Source organism: Manacus vitellinus, unplaced genomic scaffold (genome assembly GCF_001715985.3).
Source record: "Manacus vitellinus isolate BGI_N305 unplaced genomic scaffold, ASM171598v3 scaffold_12_pilon, whole genome shotgun sequence".
NCBI classification, from domain to species: domain Eukaryota; kingdom Metazoa; phylum Chordata; class Aves; order Passeriformes; family Pipridae; genus Manacus; species Manacus vitellinus.
Genome location: NW_021938949.1, coordinates 12,189,999 through 12,203,605, shown reverse-complemented (window position 1 = coordinate 12,203,605; position 13,607 = coordinate 12,189,999). Strand labels below are relative to the sequence as shown.

Here is a 13,607-nt window from a genome sequence, read left to right as displayed (position 1 = left end):
AGCTGAACGTGAGCCAACCCTCGGTTGTCTTTCAGCACCCTGTTACTGCTGCCTCAGCCTTCCTTGAGCTGTCTCTCCCTTGCTTGTGTTCTTAATGGACATAATGTTCTTAATTGTGTTCTTAAAGTTCAGCAATAATAGGTTGTTCAGATATGTTGATGAAATGGGTATATTTTGCTGGAAAAAAATTGAATATTTTTGTTTCCCTTGCTAGGGTGATACCACAGATTTTGAGTTGTTGAAGCATCAGCTGTCAGATCCAGACATAAAGGTAAGAGTTTTCACAGTCAGGAGTCTGATGATTTCAAGTTCGTCTGTCTGAGTGTAATCATCAGACAGGTCATTCTGGTGCTTACACAAATCCTTTGCTTTAAACATTAGGTGCATTTGCTAGCTTTTTGCTCTGTGGAAACTTTCAGAATTAAAACTCTAAATGTGAAAAAAAGCAATTGTCTATATATACGCATACATATATGCAGGATCTCTGTAAATGGCATTTCATACTTAATGACTCTTTGCTCTAGAGTGAGAAACCTTTGAGTCTGTCCTTGATCCAGATACCATCTTTCTGTCACTGAGCCTTGATTTGAGAGCTACTTCTGTAGATCAAACCATGGTTTCTCACTTTAAGTTGCACCAAATTTTACCTTCTGTTCTCACTAAGAACTTGTTGAATTAGGCAGTAACATACATATGCATTTAGTAGTTATACCCAGGAATATTGTTTCACAACCTTTCTGTACAGCTGCAAGTACTCTCCACATTTGCTGTCCTTTTTTTTTCCCTTTTGATTAAACCATAAAACAGTGAACACGGTGCTGCAGGAAGCACCATGCTATAGGGAGTTCCTTTTCTCTCTGACAAGACATTCTGTAAAATGTTTTTAGCAGACCTTTTGGAGCATACAGGCAAAGTCAGTGGATTTGCTACTATTTCAGTATCATTTCAAAACTTGAATGTCCCTTCTGCTTAAACTAGAGGAAAAAAAAAGAAAAAGAAGATTGAATGCCATTTTTTAAAGTATGTTCTGTGTGAGTGAGGTTTCATGCCTTGCTCAGTCTGCAGCTGAAGCCTTCCAGGCAGGCTGTTGGTTTAGGAGTCAGTTTGCACATATTCCTGCATTCAAGAACTTCCATTGTTGAGGACACAAAGAATTTCCTCACATATTAATGTGAAACACTTTCTGTTTACAATCTTAATATTTGACTTTTAAGGATTTTGTTATTTTCTACTAATAGGTAATACTGTTTATTGGAATAGCTATCTTATTTTTTCTGCTTATTTGAAGGATGCCCAGATCATTAATTGGCTCCATGAATTTCGAACTTCTGTTGCGTATTTGACCAAAGAGCTTGAACAACTGGTCAACATTTTGCTGGTAAATATCGGTTTGCTACATGGAAAGATTAAGAGTTTAGTACTCAAAACATCTTTCTCTGACATCTTGGATCTTTGCTTACTTTCAGAAGCTGCCATGGTTGAGAAGGAGCCGAGAGGTAGTGGAAGAATATCTGGGTTTTCTTGGCAATCTGGTGTCAGCACAGACTGTCCATCTCAGGCCGTGCCTCCAGATGATTGTGTCACAGTTTGTCCCCCGTAAGTTACTTTTCTCCTCTTTGTTTGCTTATCAGAATGTCTTCCCCAGATAAATTCTCTGTAAGTATGACATGACAATTAATTACTGAGTCATTGGGGGTTTTTTTTCTCTGTTGAATTGTGATATAGATAGTTTTTTAGTAGGAATAACATTACACAGTTTATCCATTTCCAAGACTTCTTCAGAACAGGATCTGTGTTGGCCACTAGAATATGCCTTCTAAAATCTAGGTACAGAAAACTAACATCTGCTGTGAGGATCATGTCAGGTGTCCCCGAGAGCCTTCTGGTTCTGTGAATAAAACAGTCTTTTAGAAAGTCCTGTGGGTAATTTTTATGCTTTAGTCCTGATGGAGACTCTAGTGCAGTGTGTTTGGCACTGAACCCGTTACCTGTAAGATCTGTACAGTTTTGATCTAATAATCTCTTTTTTGCTAGCTCGGATAACCATCAGAGAAGATGACGTGGACATTTCAGATTCTGATGACGATGATGAAAGTGAGTATAAAGGAAGCATGGCTTATATATGCTGCTGTAATACCTTTACTGAACAAGTATACAGTATGTATTGCTCCTTTTTTATAAAATTAATTCAGCAGATTATAAGTAAAACATCAAGAAAGAGTACATCCTTAAATAACCAAGTCAAAGTCTTTCTTGTACTCAAATCAGTGGTGTGCTGACCCACTCCTTGTTACTTTCAAAACATTCCTGTTGGTGCAGTATCTGTAGGAATAGAATATGTAGGAAAATATTCCCTATCCTAGATTGTTTCAAAGCCAAAGAATAGTTAGGAGTTGTTTGGTTTCCATTTTATTTACCTCAGTGTACATCCCCCCCCTAAGGAACATTTTGGCAAATGTGGTTTCCTCGGGAATCTTTTAATTGTTTAGTTGATATGAACTGTTTTTACTGGTTCCTAATTTAGTTTTCTGTAAACAAGTGCATAAGAATATTTTTTCTTTCTCTAGACGTTTCTGAAAACTTCGATACATGCCACAGAGCTTTGCAAACTGTTGCAAGATACGTTCCTTCGTAAGTGTATAATCCCATGGCTTTGTATCCCTTCCCCTGCAGATTTAAAGCTTCTGAACTGATGATTTTTTTCCTCTCTTGATGGGAAGTATAGTACTTAGTTTCCTTGCATGTTTTTTCGTAATATTCACTAACTGGTGGAATGCTCTCATGGTAATAATCTATAACTTCTGCATTTGATTTATTTATTTTTTTTTAATTATAGGACACCGCAGTTTCTCATGCCAATACTGGTGGAATACTTTCCTTTCATTAATAAATCAGAAAGAACTCTGGTAAGAGCTGTGAATATTTTTGTTGGCTTGTTCACTTGTTTTTTTAAATGTATAAATGTACTAAAATAGTATTACAACTGATTTGGTGGCATTGAATGCAGATTTTTGAGAGTATTTTTATATATATAAATATATATGTAATAATCATATATATGTGGTTGTGTCTGTTTAGTATAAGGTTGTCCAAGCATACTGAAGCTCTTTGTGCATAAGCATTATGCAAGTCTTTAATGACATAACTACATATCTTTTCCACAGGACTGCTTTCTTAATCAGTGCACAGGATGGAGCTCTTTGAGGATGAGTCTCAGGGTTGTGTAGTCAGGAGGTGGGTAGGACACCTGTCTCGTTTGTTATCAAAACTGGAGGGTGTTTGTCAGGGGAACAGGGGATTTGATAAGCAGACAGGAAGCAATGGGTGTTATGGGTGAAATCCAAACTGCCAGTAGTGTAGAGCCCTAAGTTGTTTAGTACAGCTTTGGTACAGTGCTCATGTGTAGTGAAAAACAAGCTGGAAACTTTTGACAGGGTATGGCTCTTGTGTCATCTTTACATTTACTTGTTCCAGCTTGATAAGTTGGCACTCTGTATTACAGGAAGGCAGAGCCCTGGTCTCCAGCCAAGTTCAGTTGAAGCTGTGTTTTGAACACATCAAGTGCTGAAAAATCCCCAAAGTTCATTGTGTATCTTGCTAGGTTTTTTATTTTTGTTGTTGTTGTTTTAATCCAAATAACTTGAAGCATCAGTTCCTTGTCTGTAAAATGGAGGCATAATAGCTCTTCTATGGTGTTAGGAGAAGATTTATTTACTTAGCAGCTCAATGAGGAACAAGTCATGAAAAAATGCATAACTATTTTCAGGGCAAGGCTTGAATGAAGTGTAATAAAATATGGTCCTTGCATTGTTAAATATTTCCAATGTACACATTATCACTAAACTATCTCTACTCATTTTATGTACTGAGCAAGCCAGGTGGCCTGTGGAAAAATCATATGTACTCATGTAATTAAAGGTTGTGTTATAATGCATATTCACAAAGAGACTGTGATGTACTCAAATGTAGTGCTTTACCTGATTTTATGTACCAGCTTGACAGTTCTGCTGTGTGAAAGTTGCAGCACTGTCTTTTGTAGATATTTGTGTACACGTGGGGGGCCCATGCATGCTCACAAAATTTGTCTGTTAACCTGCTTGATTCATAGTCAGAATGACTGAGGAGGCAGACCTGTGGAATTCAGAATTGTTGCTGGTATATTATAATAATCTGAAATAAAGATGTATTCAGTCTCACTTTAAGCAGTTCTAGTATAGCTGGTTCTAGATGTAGTAGGGAATGGGCTTCATTTTCCTACAGAAAGTTTAGACAAACTCCTATGGAAATAACTTTCTTATAGAATATTCACACTCTATCAGGGGTAGTTTGGAAAATTTGTGTGGCAGTAATAGATTAAGTAGTTAATTGAAAGTTGATGTTTATACATTAAGTTATTCTAGATTGAATACAATCTGTTTAAAGCTATTTCTGGGTCTTTAGATAATAAATTAAGAAACTTGCTTTCTAAAAGTCCTTGGCAGAAATTAGACTTTGTGTTGACATTATTATAGATACCAATTAATTTTGTGTTACAGGAATGTTATGTTCATAACCTACTACGAGTTACGGTGTACCTTCCAACTCTGAGGCTTCAAATTCTGGAGCTTATTGTTGAAAAGCTGCTGAAGTTGGATGTGAGTTTGTTCTGTGTTACCTTTTGTGGATGCTTGGTGTTAAAATACAGAGTAGGAAATAAAATACACTTCAGTTTTAAGCTCGACAAAAAATCTGCTGCAGTAGTGCTTGTGATAATGTGTGTAAAACCAGCCAAATTTAGACTCCATTGCCAGCCTTAAGATGCTGCCATTGGAACTGTATGGTGTGTACTGGAGTCCTGCTGGAATGTCCCTGCCAGAGTCAGAACAACTGCTTTTTGTGATCAGTGCTGATATGCAGAGAATGTGCTTCTCTTTGTGTGGTTGAGTGATCATATCATCTCTTTGAAGTAAAAGGATTTACCATCTTAAAAAAGACACTGTAAATCACTGTAAATGATCAAGGCTTTTTACCTCAGCATATAAACAGTCTGGGGAGAGCTTATATTTGGCAGGTAAAGTTTCAGGGGGCTTTGGAGTGTGCATTTGTGTATGGCATATCATTTCCTTTTAAAATGTTTATTTAGTCCAGGACAAAATCTAGTCAAGAACTTACTCATGTTGTCATTTCCTTTATGTGAGTAATAAAAAAAAAAAGTTTTATATTATCATGGTTTAATAAAAATTAATTTCTTGTTTACAACTGTAGGTTAGCACTCCACAGCAAGATATTGAAGATGCTGAAGAAACTGCTAATAACTCTGGTAGTGAGGAGAAATCTACAGAGGAGGGACTTTTTGACATGGTTGGTTATCTTTTTCTACCAAAATTCTATTTTTCTCTAGTAAAATTTTCACTTCTGAGGTGGCTGTGAACTAAGTGTAGGAATTCATTATTGCTTTGTTGTTACTGCACTGCACACAGCTCTTGAAACCTGAACAGATAACAAATGATTAATGTGTTGTCAGCTATTGACTGTATTCATGTAAATACCCAGTGTACATGCAGTGAATGGATTTCATTATGTAAAAGCACAAGCAGCTTCTGCATAAAGCTAGTTAAAGAATTCATGGTGCTTGGCTTAGTTCACAAAGATTTGCTCATACTGTGTGATTAGATACTGCTCTTCTAAGAAAAACATGAAACTTTAGCATATCACTGAAAGAGAACTTTTGTTTCACTTTTCCTGTAATTGCTGTCTCTCTGATGTTGTACATATAAAAGCTGCTTGTGCCATTTTTATCTACCAGGAGGAAGATGAAGAAAGAAAAGGAAACAAAGTTGTCTCTTCCAGCAGTGAGAGAATGGCCCATCCCCTTGCAGAGCGCCTCGACATCCTGATGACCATCCTGTTTTCCTACATCAAAGATGTTTGCCACGTGGATGGTAAGAACACTAGAACTATACCCAAATTTATTGTTTTGCTAACAAGTAAGAAACACAAATGAGGAGTTCTTGCTTTCTGCTGCTGCAAGATGGAGCAGAATTCTGCCAGCAGCAGGCTCTGGTCCACATTCCTGCCTCTGCCCAGTGTTACTGGTACAGTTGTGACTTTAAAGGTTTAATTCTCAGCTGGAGACATTCCGATTCCATAAATATGATACAGTATCCAAACTGTGACAGGGTATAAGTGTTTTATCATCTGCTCTACTTGAGTGCTAGAACTATGGATCCTTTCAACAGTACAAGGACTGGAAGCAGATCAAAACAAGCAGACACGTCACTCAGTCGGAATTGCTACAGCGAGGCTTTGTGTTAGGAAAAAAAAATGAAAGAATTGTCTTATACTGGTATGTATTAAGGGCTTGAATTCCTTAGATTTATATATTTAAAACAGAATATTTAGAAACCATTTTACTGTATCTTCTCCATGTAAGTCAGATGATTTATTTATTGGTGGGTTTTTTCCTACCAGTTTTATGTGTGTGTGCACACACAGAGCTATTCTTCATATACAACACCTTAAAAAGCAGTAGAACTGAAGACCTGGAAAGTCGTACTATAAGTATTTTTTAGATGTCAGATAAGCTGAAAAGTTAGTTTGACAGTGTTTCTTTACATACTTCTTACTGGTGTAAAAAGATACAATTACCACTTTTGCAGCACGAGGATAGAAAAAAACCCTGAAATGTCTCATTTTGTTGTGTTTCTTTGTTGTGTAGGCAAACTCAATATCAGCAACACAAAGGACTTGTATCGGGATCTGGTTTCTGTTTTTGACAAGCTCATTTTACCAACTCATGCTTCCTGTCATGTACAGTATTTCATGTTTTACATCTGCAGCTTTAAATTGGTGAGTAAAAGCTGGTTTTGAAGTGCAGTGTCCTCTGTCATTTCTGCATCCTTGTTTTGGCTTTTTTTTTATACATAAAATAGTTGTTTTCTGCTGTAATTCCAGTCTGAAGATAGCAAGTACATGAGGATCATTAGTATCTTTGTTTTCTTTTCCTTCTCTATTAATTCATTCCTGAAGTTTCTCTTTCTGCTGTTGCTCTTCTCGTGTTGTCCATAAACTGCACACAGATGGAATCTAAGCAAATGTGGTTAAAATGGAGCCCTTTTACAAGAGTGAGTTGGGTTTCTGCACCCAAGGCATGGTGCTCCAGCACGTTTCTTCAGCATCTCAGAACTCTCTTAAAGATAACTGTCCTGTTAGATCTAATATTTGAAAATTGTGTCTGCTGTTTGTTGTTTCCCCCCTCATTTTCCCATCTCTGTCAACAAACTTGTTCTTTCTTTTACACATAAAAATAAGAACACACATGCTTTTCACATGAAAGTAGCTAAAAGGCCAGTTAAACTACTGTCCTGTCTCTGATGGTGGTAACATTTGGACAAATTCAAGGAGAAAGTATCTCATGATATTATGCTTTTTGTAAGGATGTGAATTTTTGGCATCACAAACTTGTGTGGCAAAAACTTCCACAATATAACATTTAAGGTTAAGAATCACTTTTGTTCTCTAAATTCTTTTTCCTGATGTTTTCCTTGGATGTCCCTGATTGCTTTTGCTACAAGACTTGGTGAACAATCATTTTGTGTTTACCTTCTTCTCACACTTGCTTTTAAACACTTCTGGTGTATCTTTTCCCGATTCTTTCCTAGACTTCTTCCCCTTGCTTTTTACAACTGAGTATTATAGAAAGAGACACAGAAGTGAGTGCTTTTTCACCATATATAGGAATTGTTATTTACTACAGTTATAGGTAGATTTTTTTAACTTTTTGGTTATAGAAATTATGGAAATTGAATATTAGGAATCTATTATTTAAATAGTGTTATCAGTATAATATCACAATTTCTGTGTATCTTTTTCCAGGGGTTGGCTGAGGCGTTTTTAGACCATCTTTGGAAAAAACTGCAGGATCCAAACAATCCTTCAGTGATCAGGCAGACTGCTGGAAGTTACATTGGCAGCTTCTTGGCAAGAGCTAAATTTATTCCAGTTGTGTAAGTTGTTTTGATACATGAGCAGAACCAAACATTTTGTGCTGATTGCTGAGCAGAATCCAAGAATGCACACACAGTGTTGGTCTGCTATTCCCACTGCTTTGCCAGCAAGCCTGAATCAAGGGGCTTGTGTGTCCTTTCAGCAATACTGTTTCAGTATTGGTTTGAACTTTCTGGAAAGTTTTGCATGTACAGGATGCAGACTAATGATTGCTGGGATTCATGGCTTGCTCTTTAAGGCTTCACTTACCAAGAAGTGCTGAGCATGGGTAGGTTGTGTTGACTTCAGGCAGAGCCATGGATTCCTGGTGTATCTGATGTTCAGAAGCAGATATTTTTAGTGCCCAATATGTGGCATTTTATATAGACTCTGGGACAGAAAACAGGTGTTCTAGTATTTTGATGCAGGTATATTAAAATACTCAAGCAGATTGGTGAAAATGTCTTTTTTTTGTGGGTGGGCACAGTGACTTTAACATTGAAGTTAGTTGGATTTTGGCATTACCTGATGGACATGGGTGGCATCTCTTTCTGTACTACCTGTAGCCCAGGATTCTGATTGTTTATTGTGTGTTCACATACAACATGTGTTCGTGGATTGATCTCTTCTGGCATCTTTTGCTGTCACTGACTGCTGATTGATTCAGTCTATGCTGAGATAAAGGAGAAAGCTCGTAACACAATCTCATTTTTTTCAATGACATTTTCTCACTGATGTTTTTATAACCACTGAGATCCTTGAATACTTGTTTAACAGCTTTTCTGCACCATTTCAGGGAATGTCTTTACACTTCTTTTTTCCCTCCTTCCTCCACTGTAGCACAGTAAAAGCATGTCTGGATCTTCTGGTGAACTGGATGCATAAATACATTGATAATCAGGATACAGGAGCTAATGCCTACTGTGATGTAGCTCTCCATGGGCCATTTTATTCTACATGTCAGGCTGTGTTCTATACACTTATTTTCCGTCATAAACAACTTTTGGATGGAAACTTAAGGAAAGGTGAGTATATTCGGTTTGAAAGGATTCATTTGCAAGTTTTACTGTTGGTGTGTTTTGTAATGGTCAGTTCAGTCAAGTATCTGGTGGCAAGTTTATGTTGTTGTGCTTTTAGGAAAATTTTATGGCTTGTACATATGTTGGACTACCAAGCTAAGTGATCTTTTCCCCCCCTCTATTGAAAACTATGCTGATAACTGTAGAAAACCAGCATGGGCTTCAGTTAATAATCTGTATTGATGACTCTGCCTCTGTCAGTGCTTCTAATGGGTGTGCAAATTTAGTGTGTGTCTTAGGAGGGTCCCTCACCTGTGGCAGGTTATTGTTACTTGAGTAACTTCTCTGCTGAACAAGCTGTGGGCCAGATCTCTGCTGGGAGAGAGCATCCTAGGATGTGCTCCTGCAGTGTTGTGCAGGGTGCAGGGCTTGTCACACTGGAAATCATTAGAAATTAAGTTCAGCTTGTATGATATTATTAACCTGTATTTGTCAATTGTTCTTATTTTCAAGGCCTGTCATATCTGCAGAGTTTAAATTTCGAGCGCATTGTCATGTGTCAGCTCAACCCCCTGAAGATTTGTATCCCTTCTGTTGTCAACTTGTTTGCTGCTATTACCAGGTACCTACTCACTTATTTCAGTTTCAGCTTCAGATCTTGGTGTGTATCTGAAACCAGCACAGTACTTAGAACATGGATTTTGATAGGCACAGTATTGAATATCATCTAAGACATGACAGTGCCCATGTTCCAGGTGTGATAAGTTTATTTCTGGTTCAGTTTTAATGAAAGCCTGCAGCACTGTCATTGCTTTGTGTTGGAGCCAGTGTGATTCTACTCAGAGTAAAGTTCATATGAGTATAGAGGAAGAGAGAACCTTAGCTTGTAACTATCTTGAGAATACCTAGTATCACCTGGAAAATGGAAGGTAGAAGCGATGTTTGTTAAAAAACAACTTTGTATTTTAATACCATCTGAAATCCTTGCTTTAGGTGTGCTAGAAGTTACCTTTTCTTTATTACCTTTTTTAAAGGAAATACCAGCTGGTGTTCTGCTACACCATTATTGAGAGGAACAACAGGCAGTTCATCCCAGTTGTTCGGAGCGGCACCGGGGGTGACCTTGTGCAGACGTGCACTAACCCACTGGACAGCTTCTTCCCCTTTGATCCCTACATCCTCAAAAGGTATGCCTTAAAAATAAACAACTTGTTTCTGCCTGGCAGGAAATAATGAATAAAAACTGCAGGAAACTGTCAGTGTTTCTGCAGTTCACTTTCCTCACTGATCTTTAGTACCTCTCATATTACATATTTTAACCAGAGATTGTCAAAGGTTTGAATTGAAATTTACCCCTCCTGTGACAGATAGCAATGAAAAAGGAACAGGATCCAGTTTCCTGGAAGGCCTAGTTAATATGTTTGGTGATTTTTAGTTTTTCTTTGTTGTAAGCAGCCTCTAAAATGTCATGTTAGCCTAAATCATGTTTTGTCGGAACCATGGTGGTGATGTGTCCTTTTTCTGTCCTTTTGTTTTGGGTTTTTTGCACTGTCAGTATATTGCTTCTTGATTGGTGACTTCAGCTTATTTAAAATACCTTTCTTTTTATGGTAGAGGGCAACATTCTGGCTTTTTATTGTCTCAAAAAAAAATCCATCTCCACAGAAGGAAGACTACTAATAATATTAATATTCATATAACAACAAAAGAATACTATTAATAAAGTTGTTTCTATAATATTTAAATTTTTGGAAGAAAATTAGGCTTTTTTTGCAAGCATAGAGCAGCTGTCAAAAATACCCAGTTAGGAGACATGACTGTACCAGAAGTCCTCGAGCAAACCTTTGTGATTTATACCTATCAGCAAAATGGAGGTATTTTTTCATGGGATTAATTGAGGATTATATAGGGATTAATTGAGTAATTTGTAAAATCCTAGAGAGGGCTATCAAAATGTCAAAGCATTTTATATTGTATTATTAAAATGAAATATATATAACTTCTACTGAATATATTAACTCATTCTGTGTTGTGATTCCTCTCTCAGATCAAAGAAGACCATTGATCCTCTTTATCAGTTCTGGGAAGAGCTGAGTGCTGAAGATCTTGAGAATCTAAAGAAACCCATTAAAAAGGTAATCTTTCTAATATTTCCTGATGAAAACACAGTTTAGCTTTTTCCAAATCTCTGTCAGCTCCTTCTATTGCAGGATTTTTTTTTTAAAGTAGGCATGAATACACTAAACTGTGATTGAAATTTGGAAGCTTTAAGAATTGATCTCAGCACTTTTCCCCTCTTCCTGCAGCACAGGACCCCTGTGAAAGCTTTATGAACACTCCCAGAATATGGACACAATGATGTCACTGGGAAATCCACTCTAGATGTGATTTAGTTCCCATATTTCACAATGAGAGTACATCTAATTCTCTTACCTTTCTAGCTGGTCAGGACAATCGCAGTGTAAATCCAGGCCTCTGATCCTTTTGAATTTATTCAGGGTACTTCTGAAGATGAAGATGATGACTTCTTGAAAGGAGAAACCCCTCAAAATGATGGTGTGGTTGGAATTGCTCCAAATTCCTACGAGTCCAGCACCCGGAGCCCCGTGAGCAGCATTGGCTCCCCTCCAGACTGTTTCGTGCCGTTCCCTCCGTGACACGGGGCGTCAGAAGTGAGAAGGCTGAAAACTTGTGTGCAATGTTTCACTCTTTACAGAGACTTTAGCTCAGATTTCCAAACTGGCAAACGTTTTAAGTAACTACATTTGAGAAGAATTATTATTTCTTAATCATCAGATTTCTACAGATATGTTATAGTAGAGTCATATGTTGCTAGAAAAGCTTAGAGAATAAATAGGGTGATACTTTGCAAATTTCACATTGAAATGGTTTTTATGACTTCGAAGGGATTTTTTTTTTTTTATAGTTTTTCCTGACTCTTAAAAACTTTGTTTACTAATGTTTCTCTACAAGGTTTTATATATCAGAGGTGAAATTCTGGTATTTCTTCCTGCTGATTTGTGTGGGGGCCAGAATTCCCTGTCAGTGTTCAGACTCTACTCTGACGACTCAAGTTGGTTTCAAAGTAAAGGTGTGATCCCTCGATAGGCAGGCCATGAACCAGTCTGACAGTGGTTCTTCTACACACATCTCTTAGGCTTTTCCTGTCTATAGAACAGTATTTGGTGAAGCCACTTGGTAGTGGAGTGTACTCAGACAGTAAGCACTAATGTTCCTTAAATCTGTAGCTGACACGCACCTTTCCCAGCTATGAAAGTTCAGACATGTAAAAGTGATGATTGTTGGAAGTGTTGAAAATGAGGGAGTAGCTGAATGTATTATTTGTAGATAGTTTTCTCTGGAGTGCTTATGAAGCACTATGAGACAGGTATTTATTTGCAGGATTTGAAGTTTATATGTGAATGCTGAAAATAGGAAAAAAAATCTTCCCTTGTGGAAAGAAAGTGGTGTCAGTGGTGTCCTTGTGTTGTCCATGTGTCAGTCACTGTTGAGTTTCTCTGCTGAAGTTTCTTGTCTTTTCATGGTTGCTGGCTTTTAGATTTAAGTAAAAATATAAACAGTGGGGGGAAAATGCTATTTGTGTAACATTGAGTTGAAAATTTTATGCATTTGGACTAAACTCTAATTGCCCTTCTTTAGAATCTGAACTTGGAGGCTTTCAAGACAACATTTTTATTTGGAGCCAATAAAGAGTGATGCCAACAGTGCAATACTTACACATTTGAGAAAACCCCATTTCTGTATGTAACTGAGGTGCTCTCTGTGTAGCCTGGCTTCTCAAAGCCAGGGTGTTAGTTCTGACAGACTGCAGAAATGCAAAGTGCATCAGTGAATCTGTTCATCATTGTATAAACTGAGGTTTTGTGTTTAATTTTAGTCCTCTCTATTGTCAGTCCTGAGTAATAAACAATAGATTTCCATCTGAAATAATTGCATTTTCTCCTGGCATGCAAGAACCCTTCTCAGATCAACAGCAAGAAAAACATCATTTCAAATATGCCTTTCAGCTGCTTCTTCCAAAATGAGGCTAAAACTTCTGCAGTTTTAATACCAGGTATGTGATTCAGGAGCTTCCATGTCTCATTAAAAACAACAAAAAAAATCCCTGTAACTGTAGTATAATGTCAAAAAGTATGCAGACATTGAACTGTCTGTACTGAAATTGCAGTTTTCACTTGTTGAAGTGTTTCTGGACCCTCAGCTGTGCCAGTTGTGCTTTGCTCAGTCTAAGTGCAGGCAGGTGTGCTGGCAGGTGCTGGCATTTTGCTAAAGAGACTTTGTAAATACCAGTGAAAGGAGTGCTGATTTGGAGGTGGAATTCATGTCATCTGAGAGATTCAGTGTACCTTTTGAAGAAAGTGTCTGCTACAGAATCATTGAATGGCCTGGGTTGAAAGGGACCTTAAAGATCATTTAGTTCCAACCCCACTTCCAGGGACAGTTTACTTTTGTGAAAGTGGATGGAAAGGTCGAGCTGGGGGCTTTCTGGGGGTCGTGGACAGTCCTGGTGCCTGGCTGTCCACTCTTCCCTGCAGGGTGAATTAACTGCTGCTACCACAGTGGTCTTTCTTGCTGTCTTACACAGACAACTGGAGGAGAAAT

The 13,607-nt window shown here is 37.7% G+C and overlaps 1 protein-coding gene across 1 annotated transcript in view; it reads left to right on the top strand.

The window, feature by feature from the left end:
• The window catches only part of RRN3 (RRN3 homolog, RNA polymerase I transcription factor), a 13,774-nt gene extending 842 nt beyond the window's left edge, over window positions 1-12,932 (top strand). The window contains exons 2-17 of the mRNA XM_029957844.1: window positions 215-271; window positions 1,289-1,378; window positions 1,467-1,596; window positions 2,035-2,094; window positions 2,568-2,631; window positions 2,837-2,906; window positions 4,536-4,634; window positions 5,245-5,340; window positions 5,786-5,921; window positions 6,698-6,828; window positions 7,855-7,985; window positions 8,806-8,990; window positions 9,498-9,606; window positions 10,019-10,171; window positions 11,032-11,119; window positions 11,483-12,932. Of these exons, the coding sequence (XP_029813704.1) occupies window positions 215-271; window positions 1,289-1,378; window positions 1,467-1,596; window positions 2,035-2,094; window positions 2,568-2,631; window positions 2,837-2,906; window positions 4,536-4,634; window positions 5,245-5,340; window positions 5,786-5,921; window positions 6,698-6,828; window positions 7,855-7,985; window positions 8,806-8,990; window positions 9,498-9,606; window positions 10,019-10,171; window positions 11,032-11,119; window positions 11,483-11,641 (1,758 nt within the window). The 3' untranslated portion in view covers window positions 11,642-12,932. The remainder of the gene's footprint in view (window positions 1-214; window positions 272-1,288; window positions 1,379-1,466; window positions 1,597-2,034; window positions 2,095-2,567; window positions 2,632-2,836; window positions 2,907-4,535; window positions 4,635-5,244; window positions 5,341-5,785; window positions 5,922-6,697; window positions 6,829-7,854; window positions 7,986-8,805; window positions 8,991-9,497; window positions 9,607-10,018; window positions 10,172-11,031; window positions 11,120-11,482) is intronic.
• The last annotated feature ends 675 nt before the right edge of the window (window positions 12,933-13,607 follow it).